General features: G+C 36.9%; 1 protein-coding gene across 1 annotated transcript; it reads left to right on the top strand.

The window, feature by feature from the left end:
• Positions 1 to 2: 2 nt before the first annotated feature.
• LOC100378622 (copper chaperone for superoxide dismutase-like) lies at positions 3 to 20,981 on the top strand. Its single transcript, XM_006818841.3, has 8 exons — positions 3 to 118; positions 3,078 to 3,150; positions 3,250 to 3,393; positions 5,845 to 6,028; positions 14,641 to 14,701; positions 16,030 to 16,107; positions 17,943 to 18,046; positions 20,478 to 20,981. The coding sequence occupies exons 1-8, from the start codon at positions 101 to 103 to the stop codon at positions 20,623 to 20,625; spliced, it is 810 nt and encodes a 269-aa protein (XP_006818904.1). The 5' UTR covers positions 3 to 100; the 3' UTR covers positions 20,626 to 20,981.
• Positions 20,982 to 22,515: the final 1,534 nt, after the last annotated feature.

The following is a 22,515-nucleotide window of genomic DNA, read 5'->3' as shown; positions in this document are numbered from 1 at the left end:
CGTGTTTGACCTGGCTTATGTTTTGGTTAATTCTGCGTGGGTACATATATTTTAAAACGTTGGCTCCATATTGCGTGGAGTGGTGTTACATTTTGTCAAAATGACGACACAGACAAAGGTAATATATCTGAATCCAGCAAGCTCTTCGAAACATATTGTCGAAAATTGTATATTGCGAACCAAAGCCGTGAGCCACACGTGCACTGCGATTTGTTGTACTTTGAACTTTGAAACTCCTTCCTTGTATGATTAATAATCAGACCCCGGATCAGATATATATATATATATATGTATTACCAAAAACGTTTGATGATTTTTTTTATCTTTATTTAGTATAACCATCTAATAGTATCCAGATACGTGTACTGAGATGGACACTCTGTGATTTATTTCAATATACTACATTTAATTCCTATTTCGAATAACCAGGGGCGTCGGTCCATTCTGAAAAGTGAGGAGGCCATTTTTGTGTCCGCGTAAGCGACCAATGTCCGCGCTTGCGCAAACAGGGGGGTGTCTGAGAAGGGGGGACTGCCCTATGTTCCGACACACAGTATACTTGTGTCAAACTTAATCTGACTAGCCGTGCGTGACCTTTTACTACCTTGATACACCGTCCCTCAACACTGAGGGACGGTGCTTGATATAACCAGGATGTCCTGGAAAATACTGGAAATCCAACTGTAGTGTAGTCCGGCCATGATACTCGAAAGTCCATGAAGGCGGGATATTGCATGATGTTATCGGATAATTATCAAAGAAAGATGTTACCCATTGTATCATTCTAATACTTTGATAATTATTTGACAATATCCGTGTCTGTTGGATGTAGTTCCAACCTTAAATCCTCCGATTGCCTTAACTATCGAAGTTTTAGATCGATAATTATCAGAGAATTATTTTACGTTTTTTTATGAAAGTTGTACTTCGATATTCATCAGTCGCAGAATTGCAAGGTTGCCGTTTACATCCGATAGCACCTTTCCAAGTTTATCTACATATTGATTAAAATCATTTATTTATTTATTTATTATGCGAGAGATGAATAGGCACTGCATTTAGCATTCCGTAGTGTTTGCATAAGTTTAAAAATACCAAGGGATCACATTATCTCTTTCCATTCCTATATTGTATGTTTTCGGCCAACATTCCTTGTTTACTTCCACACGTTATACGTTTTCCTATCAATCTAAGACATTGACAGGTCTCAGAGATATTCATTTTATCATAGACAGGATTTGCCCAGAAAATTCCATTTGATGATTTTGAATAACGTATAATAAAGTTAATGAATTCATATTTACCCTGATTTTCGGGGGCAAAACGGCTCAGATTCTACGGCCAAAATTGACCAAATTAATTCCCATGTTTCTGTCTATTTTATGGCATGTAAATTTGACAGCCTTGTCTTAATTTTAATTGTACAGTCAGTATTCCGTAACTAGACTGATCGCACTGAACAGAGAAAAAACATGCTGCTTTGTTCTACCATGGGGAGAGGTATTTATCCAATTTTGGCTTCCGAACACTAGCGTACATATTTCCATTGAAAATATGGCACATTCTGGCCGGCTCAGAATTTATTGGATGATCGTCGAACATAAAAGTACTAAACAATGTAATTTAGGTCTCCCCGAGTACAATTTGTCAGGGGCCCACATGAAGACTGTCAGGTACATAGTTTATTGTTGATCTGAACGTATGGCAATAATTAAAAAAATAAATATTTTGCGTCTGAAGCTTGATAGGATACATCGCGTCTGAGAATATTGCCGACGATGATCACAAAAACACCTCCATGAAAGCCCGTGGCAAGTATTATAATCCGGCATAGTTATGTAAAGAAATGTAACATTGTGTTACAAAAGGTGAGCATAGAATAGTATTTGAAGAAGAATAATGATATTTTTTCTTATAGTAAAGAAATAAAAACGCAGTGAAATGTCAAAAACGTTTCTAAAATTTCGTAGGTGTCAGAATCTATTAGCATCTCAACATAGGGTTGTCGGAATATAGGAATGTCGGAACATAGGGGTATCGGAATATAGGGATGTCGGAACATATGGGTGTCGGAATATAGGTGTGTAACCCCGAGGAGGGATGTGTCCCCCTCAGAAGGTAGAAATTTTTGAAAAATGCAACCAAAATGAAGTCATTTGGTGCATACTTGGGGATTTTCATTCTTGATCATTAAGAATACAGTACATGTACACAGAACCAAAGGCCTTACACAAACGCAGGCTTTGATATAAGTCTATTATTGATATTTGGGTAAGTCTGGAAAGTGGAGGGGACAGTTGATATTGTGTACCCCACCCTTCAGAAAGTGGGGGGACGTGTCCCCCCCCATGATCGACGCCCCTGCGAATAACCAATTAAATGAGAGATGATATGATATGTATATTATGTAATCCTGTCAGATTTCATACTTTAGACGTGATTCACACGCATTTCAGTCACATTTTGAAATATCTTGCATTCTTCTCAAATTCTCACACATTTTACAAATATTTATAACCATCGGAATTTATTCAGGAATTCAGTTATTATTTGCACAACAAAAGATGATTGGATGAATCTCAAGAAACAACAATTTTATTTTCCACAAACTCAAACGACAGAATTTGTTTAAATGGTCAAAGATAAATCAAAATACTTGTTGTTAATTAATTAGTTTAGTTGATGCATGCTGGTAATTCCTCTAACAAGTTTTCATGATGACAGTATTTTCAATCAACTCATTAAATTTGCATTCAGTAGCTGTCTATGCATTGTAGAAGAAGTCACTAGCTGACTGTACATATGTTTATGTGCCTATGCCATGGAGGAGAGGTCACTATACCTACCGGTAGTCGTGATTTCATTTATGTGTCTATGCATTGTAGGAGAGGTCTTGAACACCTGGGAAAGCACTTCATTTTCTAGGCTTATTTATTTAGATAAAACTGGGCAAGGTATCAAATTAGTTGTCTTTTATTGTAGTAGATTCAAATGAAATTTCTATTTGTGTAACTGCATGATTTACCTCAATTCCTGATGTATCAAATCATAATACAATTGTGTCTTTTTAAAACTAGATGGAATTTGCTGTCCAGATGACATGTCAGCATTGTGTAGATTCAATCAAATCAAAACTGCAGAGTGTGAACGGTAAGCTAACTTTTGGTGTTATGATGAATGATTGAATGTCAACGTATTTCATGACTTCCTTGCATCTGAAGTGTCATATGTTTCTTTATTTCAATACAGATATAAAGGTTTTGGAGATCAACTTGGCTGATGAGAGAGTTATACTACAAACATCACTTCCTTCAAGTCAAGTCTTAGAGGTAATAGAAGACACTGGCAAAAGAGCTGTGTTGATTGGACATGGTTCAGCAAGCTCAGCCATAGGTAGGTAAAGTCATTCATATTTGATACAGCCTTCAGTTACTGTTGAAACTTAAATTATGGTAGAGATGCATGTTTGTGGGCACTTGGGAGTGAATTTTTTTTTTTTTTGGCTTTTTATTATCCAAACAGTCTTGGCTATAGACTGTTAACATTTTGTAGAATTGTGAATAGTGGAACATACTCAAAAAACGATTTTAAAATATAGATAACAGGTGCAAACATTCTCCTATTTGAATGCTTAGCAAGATTTAGCAAGGCTGTACATAAATAATAAAAAAGATACATGGTGAAAAAAAGAAATGACGAGATCTCCATATTATGCACTATATTTAACTTTTAACAAAACGATAATACATTTAAATTTCGAACTGTTACAGCCATTTTAATTATGAGCATTAGCAAACTTCTTATTGAGTGAATTGTCATGCAAATTAGCAATTATCTCAGCTTCTTTTTAGTGCACATCCCTGAACTTTAACAAAAAATAGCTCCTAGACGCTTTGACCTTTTGTTTTGAAATTTTCACAAATGATTGACAATGTGTTTATCTTCAAAACGCCGTCGGGGCATTGTTTTTGGTTGAACAGTGTTACAACAATCGAACAGACAACTAGTCTGGGTGTTAATTTATGCATAAACTTGAAGTAGTGAAATTTGGGCTGCTGCCCTGCAAAATTGACAACTGGTAGACAGTTTTCAAGACGGCGATTTCTTCATAGTAAACAGATGTACCCATAAACCAATTTTGACAGGAAACAGAAGCATGGTTTAGGAGCTATTTTTTTTTAAATCACTTTTGACCAAAAAAGCACATTTTTGTACATATTTCAAACTACAGTGTCCATAAAAAAAAATACTAAATTTTTTTAATAATTCATACAATAAGCTTTCCGAAAATATATAGTTTTGTGGACAAGGGAGGTCATCTTGGTTTCCTAATTAACTAATTAAAATACCTGTCAGGTAAACAGCATCTCTACCTTAAGGAAAGCCAATTCAGTAAAATATGGTAATTCAACAAATATTATTTAATTACGAAGTCTCTCAAACTTATTGTACTGATTTTTACATGTGACCCAAATGTTATCATTCCCAGTTTTTCCTTTGACCTTATTCCCCATTTTACCCTTTGACCTGAATGTTATTATGACACTATTTGACTTTTGAATATACCTGATTGATATATAAACATGAGGTAGATTGCTGTAAAATACTAAATAATATTTCCGCTTGGAATTAATTTTCACAATCGTTGCTGAAGGAATGATTCAGTGAAAATAAAATCCAGAGAATATACCCCTTTTCTTATACTAGTATTTTACATTCAACTCGTAAAAAGTCAGTGAAAATAAATTCTATACAAAACACCTAAAAAGTCAGCAAAAATTAATTCCAGCTCAGAAAAATATTTTACAGTACACAAAAAAACAATGCTTAAATGAAATCAGGGGAAAGCCTTTTAATTTTGCTTACAGAAACATGAATCTTAATAAAGTCAACCATAATATAGATCTTAACATTGTCATACAACTGGGTGGGGTGGGGTGCAGGTTAAATCATTTAGCACCTTGTTTTTGAGATCATGAATTTTATGGACAGGATTTCTCTGATTGTATGGTAAACATAGAGAATGTTATTAACATTAAAATAATAACAAATAATGAAATTATTGCCTAGATTATAATAATTTTATTTTCAAAATTACATAGATTTTGGAACACAAAATGAAAAACATAACAATTGCAAAGAGTGAAAAACATAATGAAAATTTTTGCCAATGTTCTAATAATTTTATGTTCCAAATAAACATACCCTCGAACAAATCTTCAAAATCTATTAAACATACTCCCCGAAATAAACATATCCCCTGGAAAATTTTCGAAATGACCGGTAAATTGTTTTCTTGCTTCTAAAATGAGCTCTTACTGTAGTATAAGCATAACTTTTCACTGTCCCTTGTAATTAGGAATATAAATATAAATAGTGCATTTCTAGCAAGCAAGCAAGATCTACCGGGGTAATCAAATAGCAAACCAATCACCATCCAAGTCAGCTGGCTGAGAAACTTTCCAGCCAATCAGTACAATAGTGATGTATTTCGTGAAATTTGATCAGTTGCATCTACAAATACTTTTCTTGATTTGCTTGCCATCGTGCCGATCGACTGCATCGATCAAGTTTTTCTCGTGTGGCCTTCGTGGCTGGCGAAAAGCAAGATACTGATACTTGCAAAACATTGAAGCAAATAGACAGTCGACTTAAAAACTTTATTGTATATACGGTGTACGCTGGCCCTGGACCATGCATTATGAATCAGCTCTGTCAGCAATATGACAGGTCACATAGCCTAACTTTATGATGCATGCAGATAGCTAGAAATGAATTCTATATGCTATTAGTGTGTTTTTCATAACATTTACTTTGTCATAAATTACACTTTTTCTATTTCAGGTCGGGAGCATCTTGGTGCAGCTGTAACCATGTTGGAAGAGGGTCAACTCAAGGGTGTAATAAGATTTGTACAATCCGATAGAAATAAGTGCATTATTGAAGGCATAGTAGATGGACTGAAACCCAAATCTATACATGCTATCAATATTCATGAATTTGGTGATATATCAGATGGCTGCACTAGGTAAATATATTGTGTTATTGCACCTAATGCCCTCATATGATTGGTCAGAATTTATATCATTATGTTCAGTCTAATTAAAATCTGATGTTGCTCTGGTCAATTTGAATTCCAGTCATCAGTGTATTAAAAACCTCGAAGTATTTGTGTGCCCAAATTAAATCACATTCTTTTGATATCCTTTGACAACCAGTCAGAGTGAATGGCTTGCTAGAAAACCACCTGTAACATATTCTAATTGGTTGGTGATCTGAACATGATGTTTATAGGCAATTCAAAAGGCAATATGGAGCCTCTTATCACAGTCCCTTCGTATTTCTACCTACATCTTTAACAGCCTAACCTCTGTGTTCTGTGCTTTTTTTTCTTGTGTGTTTTTTTTATTCTCACTTTATTTGTTCGTCTTTCTTCACATCTGTATTGCATCTTTTCACGGCTCCAACCATACCCTGTACCCTTCATCTTTTCACAGCCCCACCCATACCCTGTACCCTTCATCTTTTTAAAGCCTCACCCATACCCTGTGTTTTTCTCTATACCTGCATCTTTTCACAGCCCCACCCATACCCTGTATCCTTAATCTTTTTAAAGCGTCACCAATACCCTGTACCCTTCATCTTTTTAAAGCCCCACCCATACCCTGTACCCTTCATCTTTTTAAAGCCCCACCCATACCCTGTATTCTTCATCTTTTTAAAGCCCCACTCATACCCTGTATCCTTAATCTTTTTAAAGCGTCACCAATACCCTGTACCCTTCATCTTTTTAAAGCCCCACCCATACCCTGTACCCTTCATCTTTTTAAAGCCCCACCCATACCCTGTGTTCCTATCTATACCCACATCTTTTCACAGACTCACCCATACCCTGTGCCCTTCATCTTTTCACAGCCTCACCCATAATCTGTATCCTTAATCTTTTTAAAGCCCCACCCATACCCTGTACCCTTCATCTTTTTAAAGCCTCACCCATACCCTGTGCCCTTCATCTTTTCACAGCCTCACCCATAATCTGTATCCTTAATCTTTTTAAAGCCCCACCCATACCCTGTATCCTTCATCTTTTTAAAGCCCCACTCATACCCTGTACCCTTCATCTTTTTAAAGCCCCACCCATACCCTGTGTTCCTATCTATACCCACATCTTTTCACAGCCTCACCCATACCCTGTGCCCTTCATCTTTTCACAGCCTCACCCATAATCTGTATCCTTAATCTTTTTAAAGCCCCACCCATACCCTGTACCCTTCATCTTTTTAAAGCCCCACCCATACCCTGTACCCTTCATCTTTTTAAAGCCCCACCCATACCCTGTATCCTTCATCTTTTCACAGCCCCACCCATACCCTGTACCCTTCATCTTTTTAAAGCCCCACCCATACCCTGTACCCTTCATCTTTTTAAAGCCCCACCCCATACCCTGTACCCTTCATCTTTTTAAAGCCCCACCCATACCCTGTACCCTTCATCTTTTTAAAGCCTCACCCATACCCTGTACCCTTCATCTTTTTAAAGCCCCACCCATACCCTGTATCCTTCATATTTTTAAAGCCCCACCCATACCCTGTACCTTTCATCTTTTTAAAGCCCCACCCATACCCTGTATTCTTCATCTTTTTAAAGCCCCACTCATACCCTGTATCCTTAATCTTTTTAAAGCCTCACCCATACCCTGTACCCTTCACCTTTTTAAAGCCCCACTCATACCCTGTACCCTTCATCTTTTTAAAGCCCCACCCCATACCCTGTACCCTTCATCTTTTTAAAGCCCCACCCATACCCTGTATCCTTCATCTTTTTAAAGCCCCACCCATACCCTGTACCCTTCATCTTTTTAAAGCCCCACCCATACCCTGTATCCTTCATCTTTTTAAAGCCCCACCCATACCCTGTATTCTTCATCTTTTTAAAGCCCCACTCATACCCTGTATCCTTAATCTTTTTAAAGCCTCACCCATACCCTGTACCCTTCATCTTTTTAAAGCCCCACTCATACCCTGTACCCTTCATCTTTTTAAAGCCTCACTCATACCCTGTATCCTTCATCTTTTTAAAGCCCCACTCATACCCTGTATCCTTCATCTTTTTAAAGCCCCACCCATACCCTGTACCCTTCATCTTTTTAAAGCCCCACCCATACCCTGTGTTCCTATCTATACCCACATCTTTTCACAGCCTCAACCATACCCTGTACCCTTCATCTTTTCACAGCCTCACCGATAATCTGTATCCTTAATCTTTTTAAAGCGTCACCAATACCCTGTATCCTTCATCTTTTTAAAGCCCCACCCATACCCTGTACCTTTCATCTTTTTAAAGCCCCACCCATACCCTGTACCCTTCATCTTTTTAAAGCCCCACCCATACCCTGTACTCTTCATCTTTTTAAAGCCCCACTCATACCCTGTACCCTTCATCTTTTTAAAGCCTCACCCATACCCTGTACCCTTCATCTTTTTAAAGCCCCACTCATACCCTGTACCCTTCATCTTTTTAAAGCCCCACCCATACCCTGTACCCTTCATCTTTTTAAAGCCTCACCCATACCCTGTACCCTTCATCTTTTTAAAGCCCCACCCATACCCTGTACCCTTCATCTTTTTAAAGCCCCACCCATATCCTGTACTCTTCATCTTTTTAAAGCCCCACCCATATCCTGTACCCTTCATCTTTTTAAAGCCCCACCCATACCCTGTACCTTTCATCTTTTTAAAGCCCCACCCATACCCTGTATTCTTCATCTTTTTAAAGCCCCACCCATACCCTGTACCCTTAATCTTTTTAAAGCCTCACCCATACCCTGTACCCTTCATCTTTTTAAAGCCCCACTCATACCCTGTACCCTTCATCTTTTTAAAGCCCCATCCATACCTTGTACCCTTCATCTTTTTAAAGCCTCATCCATACCCTGTACCCTTCATCTTTTTAAAGCCCCACCCATACCCTGTACCCTTCATCTTTTTAAAGCCCCACTCATACCCTGTACCCTTCATCTTTTTAAAGCCTCACCCATACCCTGTACCCTTCATCTTTTTAAAGACCCACCCATACCCTGTACCCTTCATCTTTTTAAAGCCCCACTCATACCCTGTACCCTTCATCTTTTTAAAGCCCCACCCATATCCTGTACCCTTCATCTTTTTAAAGCCTCACCCATACCCTGTACCTTTCATCTTTTTAAAGCCCCACCCATACCCTGTACCCTTCATCTTTTTAAAGCCCCACCCATACCCTGTACCCTTCATCTTTTTAAAGCCCCACCCTTACCCTGTACCCTTCATCTTTTTAAAGCCCCACTCATACCCTGTACCCTTCATATTTTAAAGCCCCACCCATACCCTGTATCCTTCATCTTTTTAAAGCCCCACCCATACCCTGTACCCTTCATCTTTTTAAAGCCTCACCCATACCCTGTACCCTTCATCTTTTTAAATCCCCACCCATACCCTGTACCCTTCATCTTTTTAAAGCCTCACTCATACCCTGTACCCTTCATCTTTTTAAAGCCTCACCCATACCCTGTACCCTTCATCTTTTTAAAGCCCCACTCATACCCTGTACCCTGCATCTTTTTAAAGCCCCACCCATATCCTGTACCCTTCATCTTTTTAAAGCCTCACCCATACCCTGTACCTTTCATCTTTTTAAAGCCCCACCCATACCCTGTACCCTTCATCTTTTTAAAGCCCCACCCATACCCTGTACCCTTCATCTTTTTAAAGCCCCACCCATACCCTGTACCCTTCATCTTTTTAAAGCCCCACCCATACCCTGTACCCTTCATCTTTTTAAAGCCCCACCCATACCCTGTACCCTTCATCTTTTTAAAGCCTCCCCATACCCTGTACCCTTTATCTTTTTAAAGCCCCACCCATACCCTGTATCCTTCATCTTTTTAAAGCCCCACTCATACCCTGTATCCTTCATCTTTTTAAAGCCTCACCCATACCCTGTACCCTTCATCTTTTAAAGCCCCACTCATACCCTGTACCCTTCATCTTTTTAAAGCCCCACCCATACCCTGTACCTTTCATCTTTTTAAAGCCTCACCCATACCCTGTATCCTTCATCTTTTCACAGCCCCACCCATACCCTGTACCCTTCATCTTTTTAAAGCCCCACCCATACCCTGTACCCTTCATCTTTTTAAAGCCCCACCCCATACCCTGTACCCTTCATCTTTTTAAAGCCCCACCCATACCCTGTACCCTTCATCTTTTTAAAGCCTCACCCATACCCTGTACCCTTCATCTTTTTAAAGCCCCACCCATACCCTGTATCCTTCATATTTTTAAAGCCCCACCCATACCCTGTACCTTTCATCTTTTTAAAGCCCCACCCATACCCTGTATTCTTCATCTTTTTAAAGCCCCACTCATACCCTGTATCCTTAATCTTTTTAAAGCCTCACCCATACCCTGTACCCTTCACCTTTTTAAAGCCCCACTCATACCCTGTACCCTTCATCTTTTTAAAGCCCCACCCCATACCCTGTACCCTTCATCTTTTTAAAGCCCCACCCATACCCTGTATCCTTCATCTTTTTAAAGCCCCACCCATACCCTGTACCCTTCATCTTTTTAAAGCCCCACCCATACCCTGTATCCTTCATCTTTTTAAAGCCCCACCCATACCCTGTATTCTTCATCTTTTTAAAGCCCCACTCATACCCTGTATCCTTAATCTTTTTAAAGCCTCACCCATACCCTGTACCCTTCATCTTTTTAAAGCCCCACTCATACCCTGTACCCTTCATCTTTTTAAAGCCTCACTCATACCCTGTATCCTTCATCTTTTTAAAGCCCCACTCATACCCTGTATCCTTCATCTTTTTAAAGCCCCACCCATACCCTGTACCCTTCATCTTTTTAAAGCCCCACCCATACCCTGTGTTCCTATCTATACCCACATCTTTTCACAGCCTCAACCATACCCTGTACCCTTCATCTTTTCACAGCCTCACCGATAATCTGTATCCTTAATCTTTTTAAAGCATCACCAATACCCTGTATCCTTCATCTTTTTAAAGCCCCACCCATACCCTGTACCTTTCATCTTTTTAAAGCCCCACCCATACCCTGTACCCTTCATCTTTTTAAAGCCCCACCCATACCCTGTACTCTTCATCTTTTTAAAGCCCCACTCATACCCTGTACCCTTCATCTTTTTAAAGCCTCACCCATACCCTGTACCCTTCATCTTTTTAAAGCCCCACTCATACCCTGTACCCTTCATCTTTTTAAAGCCCCACCCATACCCTGTACCCTTCATCTTTTTAAAGCCTCACCCATACCCTGTACCCTTCATCTTTTTAAAGCCCCACCCATACCCTGTACCCTTCATCTTTTTAAAGCCCCACCCATATCCTGTACTCTTCATCTTTTTAAAGCCCCACCCATATCCTGTACCCTTCATCTTTTTAAAGCCCCACCCATACCCTGTACCTTTCATCTTTTTAAAGCCCCACCCATACCCTGTATTCTTCATCTTTTTAAAGCCCCACCCATACCCTGTACCCTTAATCTTTTTAAAGCCTCACCCATACCCTGTACCCTTCATCTTTTTAAAGCCCCACTCATACCCTGTACCCTTCATCTTTTTAAAGCCCCATCCATACCTTGTACCCTTCATCTTTTTAAAGCCTCATCCATACCCTGTACCCTTCATCTTTTTAAAGCCCCACCCATACCCTGTACCCTTCATCTTTTTAAAGCCCCACTCATACCCTGTACCCTTCATCTTTTTAAAGCCTCACCCATACCCTGTACCCTTCATCTTTTTAAAGACCCACCCATACCCTGTACCCTTCATCTTTTTAAAGCCCCACTCATACCCTGTACCCTTCATCTTTTTAAAGCCCCACCCATATCCTGTACCCTTCATCTTTTTAAAGCCTCACCCATACCCTGTACCTTTCATCTTTTTAAAGCCCCACCCATACCCTGTACCCTTCATCTTTTTAAAGCCCCACCCATACCCTGTACCCTTCATCTTTTTAAAGCCCCACCCTTACCCTGTACCCTTCATCTTTTTAAAGCCCCACTCATACCCTGTACCCTTCATATTTTAAAGCCCCACCCATACCCTGTATCCTTCATCTTTTTAAAGCCTCACCCATACCCTGTACCCTTCATCTTTTTAAATCCCCACCCATACCCTGTACCCTTCATCTTTTTAAAGCCTCACTCATACCCTGTACCCTTCATCTTTTTAAAGCCTCACCCATACCCTGTACCCTTCATCTTTTTAAAGCCCCACTCATACCCTGTACCCTGCATCTTTTTAAAGCCCCACCCATATCCTGTACCCTTCATCTTTTTAAAGCCTCACCCATACCCTGTACCTTTCATCTTTTTAAAGCCCCACCCATACCCTGTACCCTTCATCTTTTTAAAGCCCCACCCATACCCTGTACCCTTCATCTTTTTAAAGCCCCACCCATACCCTGTACCCTTCATCTTTTTAAAGCCCCACCCATACCCTGTACCCTTCATCTTTTTAAAGCCCCACCCATACCCTGTACCCTTCATCTTTTTAAAGCCTCCCCATACCCTGTACCCTTTATCTTTTTAAAGCCCCACCCATACCCTGTATCCTTCATCTTTTTAAAGCCCCACTCATACCCTGTATCCTTCATCTTTTTAAAGCCTCACCCATACCCTGTACCCTTCATCTTTTAAAGCCCCACTCATACCCTGTACCCTTCATCTTTTTAAAGCCCCACCCATACCCTGTACCTTTCATCTTTTTAAAGCCTCACCCATACCCTGTGCCCTTCATCTTTTTAAAGCCACACCCATACCCTGTGCCCTTCATCTTTTTAAAGCCCCACCCATACCCTGTACCCTTCATCTTTTTAAAGCCCCACCCATACCCTGTACCCTTCATCTTTTTAAAGCCCCACTCATACCCTGTACCCTTCATCTTTTTAAAGCCTCACCCATACCCTGTACCCTTTATCTTTTTAAAGCCCCACTCATACCCTGTTCCCTTCATCTTTTTAAAGCCCCACCCATACCCTGTACCCTTCATCGTTTTAAAGCCTCACCCATACCCTGTACCCTTCATCTTTTTAAAGCCCCACCCATACCCTGTACCCTTCATCTTTTAAAGCCCCACTCATACCCTGTACCCTTCATCTTTTTAAAGCCCCACCCATACCCTGTACCCTTCATCTTTTTAAAGCCCCACCCATATCCTGTACCCTTCATCTTTTTAAAGCCCCACCCATACCCTGTACCCTTCATCTTTTTAAAGCCCCACCCATACCCTGTACCCTTCATCTTTTTAAAGCCCCACCCATACCCTGTACCTTTCATCTTTTTAAAGCTCCACCCATACCCTGTACCCTTCATCTTTTTAAAGCCCCACCCATACCCTGTACCCTTCATCTTTTAAAAGCCCGACCCATACCCTGTACCCTTCATCTTTTTAAAGCCCCACCCTTACCCTGTACCCTTCATCTTTTTAAAGCCCCACCCATACCCTGTGTTCCTATCTATACCCACATCTTTTCACAGCCTCACCGATAATCTGTATCCTTAATCTTTTTAAAGCGTCACCAATACCCTGTATCCTTCATCTTTTTAAAGCCCCACCCATACCCTGTACCCTTCATCTTTTTAAAGCCCCACCCATACCCTGTACCCTTCATCTTTTTAAAGCCCCACTCATACCCTGTACCCTTCATCTTTTTAAAGCCCCACCCATACCCTGTACCCTTCATCTTTTTAAAGCCTCACCCATACCCTGTACCTTTCATCTTTTTAAAGCCCCACCCATACCCTGTACCCTTCATCTTTTTAAAGTCCCACCCATATCCTGTACCCTTCATCTTTTTAAAGCCCCACCCATACCCTGTACCCTTCATCTTTTTAAAGCCCCACCCATACCCTGTACCTTTCATCTTTTTAAAGCCCCACCCATACCCTGTACCCTTCATCTTTTTAAAGCCCCACCCATACCCTGTACCCTTCATCTTTTTAAAGCCCCACCCATACCCTGTACCTTTCATCTTTTTAAAGCCCCACCCATACCCTGTACCCTTCATCTTTTTAAAGCCCCACCCATACCCTGTGTTCTTTTCTATACCTACAGCTTTTCAAGTGTGTATAATCTATTCTTGTGTTATCATATTTTATCAAATCAATTGTCCTATAATATTAATTTTGAGAAAATTTAAATTAATCTGCTAGTATTACTATTCCAATGTACAGGTATATCATATGATAAAAGTGGGTCCATTAGTCTGACAGTTACTCCAAGAACCAATAAAAGTATTTTATAAATAGTGACATCAATGGTACTATATATACCACATTGCGGTGGTTAAAATGTTTGTTGCAAATATGAGATAACAGTGTGATGGACAGTGAATGCGCAATCCAAATGCTATCAATGCAGAAAAAGTATGATGTGAATGCACAAGAGCTATTGATTGGTTGAAAAGAGTGGATGTGAAATGTAGAAAGGCCTGCACAGTTTCCATGAAATAATGTTTTTACATCATACATTATTTGAAATGAGGAAATCGTGACTCAAATTTTTGACAAATGTGTTGAAAATATTTGCTAAATTTTGACCCTTTTTGTATGGTTTTGACTATTTTTGTTTCAGTTGTGGTGATCATTTCAATCCATATGAGCAACCTCATGGTGCTCCAACTGACGAAGCACGGGTAAGTACAAAAACAGTTTGCTTTGAGATGGCGCCCTCTATGGCCAGTTGGTTTATTACAATGTGTTTTATAATTCTGATTTTATTTGTAATTTGTGAAAGTATAATAACTGCACTTTTTTATGTTGATGAGACTAATGCATATATCAACATATTTGTGTTAGAAGTACTATAATAGCAGGCAGTATGGTTTCTGTAAATTTGCAATCAATGACCACTCATTGTAACTCATTGTATTGTAACAGTAATAGTGTCATCCTTGTGATAACATATGTTTTCTGGGTGAACATAGTAATCATTAATAACTTCTGAGATAATTAACTTTTCATTGATTATTTAATTTGCCTTGTTAGCATCAATATGTTGGAATGTCCTCAATTGTGATATTACATGTAGTGTTGTTTCACACATATCAAACTAAAACACTCATTCTTCTCGTGCATTCACACAAAACTACAGTGAGTAAAATTTTCTAGAATTGTTGTTATGAATTGCCCTTGTGTTAGATACATATCTATAGATACATGGAACTGTATCTATTTTTCACATATAAAAGGGAAAACAAATTTTCAGTATATAGATAGTGCAGATATTTTTTCCTGCCTATATTTGGGAGGAAATGTTTTAGTTCTCGCAGTCTGAAAATGGGAATTAACTTATGGATTGACCTATGTGCCGGCCATTTTTGTACATGAAATTTATTGAAATCATGCATTTCTGCCATTCTGGAACTGTTGGTCATGTATGTATGGATTTTGTACAAATATGGTACATGTACATACATTGTACATGATGAGACCTTCATGGACTTCATTTTGTTTTAACAATTGCTGTTCAAGAGCCAAATCTATGACAAGTCATAGTTAAACTTTATAGATATATCATGGTATAACTTATAATATAGTTTTCTAAATTAATTTATTAAATTAATTTTGAATCAAAATTTTGGGCTTTCAAAGAAGAGACAACTTGTAATATTTCACTTATTGCTGATATCAAGCAATTTCATGCATTTCAATCAAATGTATTTCTAACAAGTACCATAGTATGACAAAATGGAGTCGGTATGTTGGGGTGTTTGATTGTGTAAATAGAAATTAGCAAGATTATTGCTACATGCATAAGCATAAAACGCTTTTGTAAAGACAAAATGGATTGAGATGGAAATGAATCAATTTTTTCGCAGACTAGCTAATTTGCATCAGAATTCCTAGATATGTAGTCTTGTCTTACTATCTTGTGATCAAATCGCAATTCGGATTACATCATTGCATATCACGCCCATGCATACCTTTATCTCATAAATACTTGTCTATATCTTGTATTCAGCATGTTGGTGACTTAGGTAATATAACTAGCAATGAGAACGGAAGAGCTGCATTTACAATAGAAGACAACTTAGTTAAGGTAAGTTAAATGTATCAGTTGCTAATAAATCAGTTCAGAGGTGAACAAATTATATGATATCTGTTTTTTTTTGTTTAATTAAGACAAATGATATTGTATTATTATACATCTGTTACCCTAACAGCATGTTGTTATTTTTGCGGTATTTTACAGGGTATTTTCATCCTACCATATTAGGAAATGCAAATTCCAAATATGGGATGATTAAGGGAGGAAAAAATGTATAATAATAAGACAGTACGCAGCGCATTGACCTCTGCTGTCAGTCAGTCGATACTCCAGCTGTACTGTCTTTGTGCATACTTTTCGGTATTCTGGTAATAACCTCATATTATTTTTATATAATTATTTTAATGACTAAAATTTGTTTATTTGATATTTGCCTATACTTTTTAACTTTGACCTTTCAGCCCATTCCTTTTCAGAAACTGTAATAATAGTTCATGAAATTATGGGATACACAGTTTGTGAAAATTTATTCCATAATAAATAGAATAAATGTCATCCATATTATAAAATATGTATGTATGTGTGTGGGGTGGGAGTTAGGTGGGGTGGGTGGTTTGGATTTGGGTTTTTTGTAATAGGGTTTTTACTGTACATTTATTGAATATCTAGTATTTATTTGTTTGTTAATAAATATTGTGTTTCCCGAGAAAACAAACCATTTACAAAATACTACATTTTCCAGTACATGTTGTTTGAAGTGAGCTTTTGATCATTCTAATTACTTTTAAACTCGGTTTAGTTGACTACTAGTGTAGGATTATCCAGTGAGATTTTGTTTTAAGATTTAGGTCAATGATTAATTAACTTGTTTTCTTTGTTATCATACGTCATTCATTCATTAGCAACACTAAATATGAAATATTGATATTTTACCAAGCTGTGATTTATATGTTTTTCATACTGAAAGATATATACAGATAATTTCTATTTTGACAATTATAAAACCACTCTTCTCCACTGGGAGTAAACACAACAACTTTGCTGTTTGGTAACAAATTTGCTACAGCCAGATTAAAACAAAATTAAAACAGGTATAGCGCCACCTAGTGGTGAAAAAGAAAGCCACTAGCTCCAAAATCATTCATTCAACAATTATCACAATTAAAACAATGGCAAAGTGTTTATTGGAAGGAAGTACATTGTAAACAGAAAATGATCAGCGGATTGATACAATGCCTAAGTATAAACAGTTGTGGAATGGTGTAAATCTGCACACAATGGTGGATTATTAGCTGCCCCCCCCCCCCCGAAATACATACTGACTGCTTAACAGGCTACCATATTTAAATTAAATAACAGTTATTATTATACATCTGTCACCATAATGCCATAAGTTACAGTGTGCCATAATTTTGCAGTATTGCACTGGGTATTTGCATCCCACCATATTAGAAAATGTGATTTCCAAATATGGAACGATTACACGTGTAAGTGTCCTCTAATAATAAAAAACTAACATGGCTGCCACCAGGATTTGATCGGACACACACAAAAAAGTTCACTAAATCTGTTTTACGCGTTTTGGATTTTGGCTTCGGATATTTCAGTTTTGGCTATATTATCAATTTTTGTTTTATTTATTTGAAAATTTGTACATAGATACAATGGTTCACATCGTGTGGAGAACAATCTCAACAGTTTCATAATTCATCCATGATTAGTGTCACATTTTCTGCTATAGATTCATTTCTAACTTTTCTCGACCAATTAATAGATGTGCCTTTGCTATTTGATTAATATTGATTATCTCAAAATGATTGAATTAAATTGACAAAGTGCCAGTCATCTAGACATTGTGATTGGTCAAGTGTTGTGGTTGTTTTCAGGTGTGGGACATTATTGGACGCTCAGTTGTGATTCACTCTGGTGCAGATGACATGGGCAGATCTAACGATGGTTGCTCCAAGACCAATGGTAATTCTGGTAGTGGGTAAGTTTTGTGTTCTTGGTGACAGAGACTTAACTAGGTACATGCCCAGTAGACTTTGTTATGAATCATAATGTGTTTGCAAAATGTCTTTAGAACTGGATATTTAACACTTATAGTTTCAGCTTAAAATGCAATTGTCTCATTTCAAGACATTTAATAGTTAGGGGTCAATGAACTTATTTGTGTCAGCATTTTCAAAAATTGGGCAAACAGTAGGTGATGATTTTACAGAGGCACATCTGTTAAATTGGTTATGAACCAATCACATTCAGCTATTGAATATTTATGAACCAATCACATTCAGCTATTGAATATTTATGATCTAATCACATTCAGTTATTGAATATTTATGAACCAATCATTTTCAGCTATTGAATATTTATGAACCAATCACATTCAGCTATTGAATATTTATGAACCAATCACATTCAGCTATTGAATATTTATGAACCAATCACTTTCAGCTATTGAATATTTATGAACCAATCACATTCAGCTATTAAATATTCATGAACCAATCACATTTAGTTATTGAATATTTATGAACCAATCACATTCAGCTATTGAATATTTATGAACCAATCACATTCAGCTATTGAATATTTATGAACCAATCACATTCAGCTATTGAATATTTATGAACCAATCACATTCAGCTATTGAATATTTATGAACCAATCACATTCAGCTATTGAATATTTATAAACCAATCATTTTCAGCTATTGAATATTTATGAACCAATCACATTCAGCTATTGAATATTTATGAACCAATCATTTTCAGCTATTGAATATTTATGAACCAATCACATTCAGCTATTGAATATTTATGAACCAATCACATTCAGCTATTGAATATTTATGAACCAATCATTTTCAGCTATTGAATATTTATGAACCAATCACATTCAGCTATTGAATATTTATGAACCAATCACATTCAGCTATTGAATATTTATAAACCAATCATTTTCAGCTATTGAATATTTATGAACCAATCACATTCAGCTATTGAATATTTACAAACCAATCGCATTCAGCTATTGAATATTTATGAACCAATCACATTCAGTTATTTCCCAGCATGCACCATTTAACAAAGTGTATTTTACTTCCTTTATTGGTGGTAATGAAGACAGCCGGTAGTAAGTTTTAATACATTCTAGACGCTTCTTGACATAGTTCATGCTTTTATGACTTTTTTTCATAGTCACTATTTTTGTTTCATTATATTGTAACATGTCATCATACACACAAGACAAAATAATAGAAAAAATATACTATATATTCAGTGAATTCAGAGAATGCTGTTTCTCAACTTATAGCAAAGTCTGACACATATCCCCCTATATCGCCTTACTAAATTTAGTCATATATAGTTTCATTCCTGTATTAATTTCATTATATGTCCTTGTATTTGATTTTTATTCATGAATAATTAATTTTATTGAATGCATTACATTCAATCTAATTCTATTTAAATTCATTTTCTGATACGATTGTCAGGAGCTAAACAACAAAACACCATATTGTCTTTGTCTGCAGTATTTCAACCAAATATCAAAAGGCCAAACTCTTGTAACATTATCCATTACAGCTAATTTCCCCACTCCTTCCTGGACTAGAGAACTAACTCTCTGTTATTTGAAAGCAGTCACGAATGGGGATATAATGATATATTAAAACCATATTGAATTCTTGTGAAATATTTTATCTCTACATCAATCTGATAGAACTCATATGTCAGCTTAGATACCAGAAACGTGTGTAACTTACTTCAGACAATTATGAGTTGGAGGGATAGGGACACGTCATCGCCATGGTGACAAAATATTGCTCTAGCAGGCCTTGTGAGCACCTTGATGCCAAAAAGATGAAACATCTGGAATCTATTTGCGCATGTCATCTGGTTTTACTCCTAGATAAAGGATGAGTAGAAAGATGCTAAATGATCTGTTTGGGTCTTGGTTCTAGTAAATGTACAGGCCAAGGACAAACTGAGACCCCAAACCAGCAGATAACTACCATTAATATCTGTGTTTCCATATTTTAAATAAAGTAGTATTTTTGAATTTGGCAAGATTTGCATGGTTTACCTGCAGCCCCATTGCTCATCAGTGGAGTGACCTTCACCTATACACAGCTTGCTGATCAGGGAATCATCGGTTTCAAATCCAGGGTGTTGTTACTCAAAAAAAATATCCCATTTTTAAATAGTGAGATCAAAGTTGAATCATGTGAAAACAAGATTGTTCTAAAAACAATCCTTTCATGGTGAACAGGTATTGTTGAGAACAAAGAAGCTAGTAAATCGGTACTGTTTGGAACTAAATGCTGACTGTAAATTGTCTTATGGATAATTAGCAGAACAATGATGAGCCAAAAAGTTATATTACTGTAATTGAATTTTCCACTTTGGATTCTTTTACAGGTTGGCATGTGGGATTATTGCAAGGTCTGCTGGATTATTTCAGAACACCAAAAAGTTTTGTGCATGCGATGGTGTTACTATTTGGGATGAGAGGAATGTGCCATTAGCGGGATCGGGAAGAAGACGACCACCCCAGTCAGCACTGTAAAGAAACCACTATATGCAAATATCATCCTAGTCAAGCTGTAATATAGGATACATGTAGAAACAAATCATTTGATTTAGCTGAATGGAAAACTTAATGGAAACAGAGATGAATTGAACTGTTTATTTCTTATATCTCTTAGCTAGATCATTGGATTGAAATGTTGAAATACTCGGTAATTCATTCATTCAAGTAGTAAGTAAGTAAGTAAGAAATGAAACTTGTTGTTAGTTGAAAACATTATTATATTTGTAAAAACTAAATTTGCATAATGTGGCAAAGGACAGATGAGCATTTCAATATTTGTGAAACTACTGTATACTAAATTTAGAAAACAAAATATACATTCTGTATAACGATCACCGATGTTTTATTTAAATTTGTATTTGATAGAAATATTCCCTTAGTTTTCACAGAAATAACACAAGCAGAAAGGTCAAACAGGTTATTGACAACTTTAGTATTTTTTCTATTGCTATATTCATTTTTGCTTAGTTAATTAATATTTCAATTACAAATAACTAACTTTTGTAATACATTGTAAATATTGCACAAGATCAAGACATTTTTTATATATATACTTATCTGCATTTGATCATTTTCCTTGTTAGTACTTGATTTTAATTAATCACAGTTATTACATAGAAAAAAGCATCCTTGATCAGATTTCGAAATTATGAGTATGTTGGCACATAATTTATGTCTTGGTGGCTAGTTTGTTCATAGTTCAAATTATGAAACCAATAACATCTTGTGTTCCATGGAGACAACCTTGGTGAACTTTAACAGTAGATGCATTTCACGCTGTGTTGATAGGATAAACAGTATCATGGTAATGCCATATCACTAGCAAATATGTGAATTAGCAGCAGATCACGCAGTAATTGCAGTAAGACTGTGTGAAGATTGCAAATCTGTGTTGTGTTGTTGATTCAACTGGGGTGTCACTACGTGATTGTATGCTTAACATACATTTCACTTTCATTGATATCACAATAAATACTGCCGCCGAGCAATAAATGTAACAAATATTTTAAAATTGGGGGGGGGGGGTTTACTTCCATGAGATGCTAAGTTGTTTATTCACAAGAGACTTGGTGGAGGCATAAACTTATTCCAGCAGGGAAATTGACTGATAGCAAACAATATATGCATTATAATTTCCTTTCCTTTCACTGACATTTAATTTTAATTTGATGTTTTGAACATAATCATTGACTTTTAAGTACACAAATTTGCAAAAAATTAGTTATGTAATATGTTCACATGAATTTAGTTTAATGGGTTATATTTATCAGTGAAATTAGCAAGCTTGAAACCTTGTGAATAATCAAAGCATTGCAGTAAACAAAATAAAAGCTTGCTCTGAAAAGCCTGGAAGTAAGACTATGACTCAAGTCAAGGATGAGTATTTGCACATTTTTCTACGATGAGGTCACTAGAAACAAACATTTTTTTAATTAATCTAAAAATGTTGAGTTTGTCATCAAAGTTCAACTGTGGAACTGGAGATTGTGAAATAGTCGGTCATAGAATTATATCTCTGACCCTTTGAGACTGAATTGAGTTTCCATTTACAGTACTGTCACATGAGATCTCACATTGGAATGATAATTATGTAAATCATCCATGTTATGATGCATACATTTATTACAAAAATGTCTGATGATGGATAAACTAAAATTATTTTTTATCCTAAAGTCAATATTAATATTTCTTCTACTATTAATTAGTAAAATTACATTTTTAACAAAAACAAAACAAAATAATTTGTTGTTCCACCAAGAGCTAAAAATGGCTTATATTTGTTTGTCTATACATCACTGTAAACGATAACACTTTCCATTTGAGGTCAAAGGTCATGGTTGCTACATCATTAGCATTCCTACATGC

The sequence above is a fragment of the Saccoglossus kowalevskii genome, chromosome 2 (genome assembly GCF_978046115.1).
Source record: "Saccoglossus kowalevskii chromosome 2, keSacKowa6.1, whole genome shotgun sequence".
Classification (NCBI taxonomy): Eukaryota; Metazoa; Hemichordata; class Enteropneusta; family Harrimaniidae; genus Saccoglossus; species Saccoglossus kowalevskii.
This window is presented reverse-complemented; position numbering and strand designations above follow the sequence as displayed.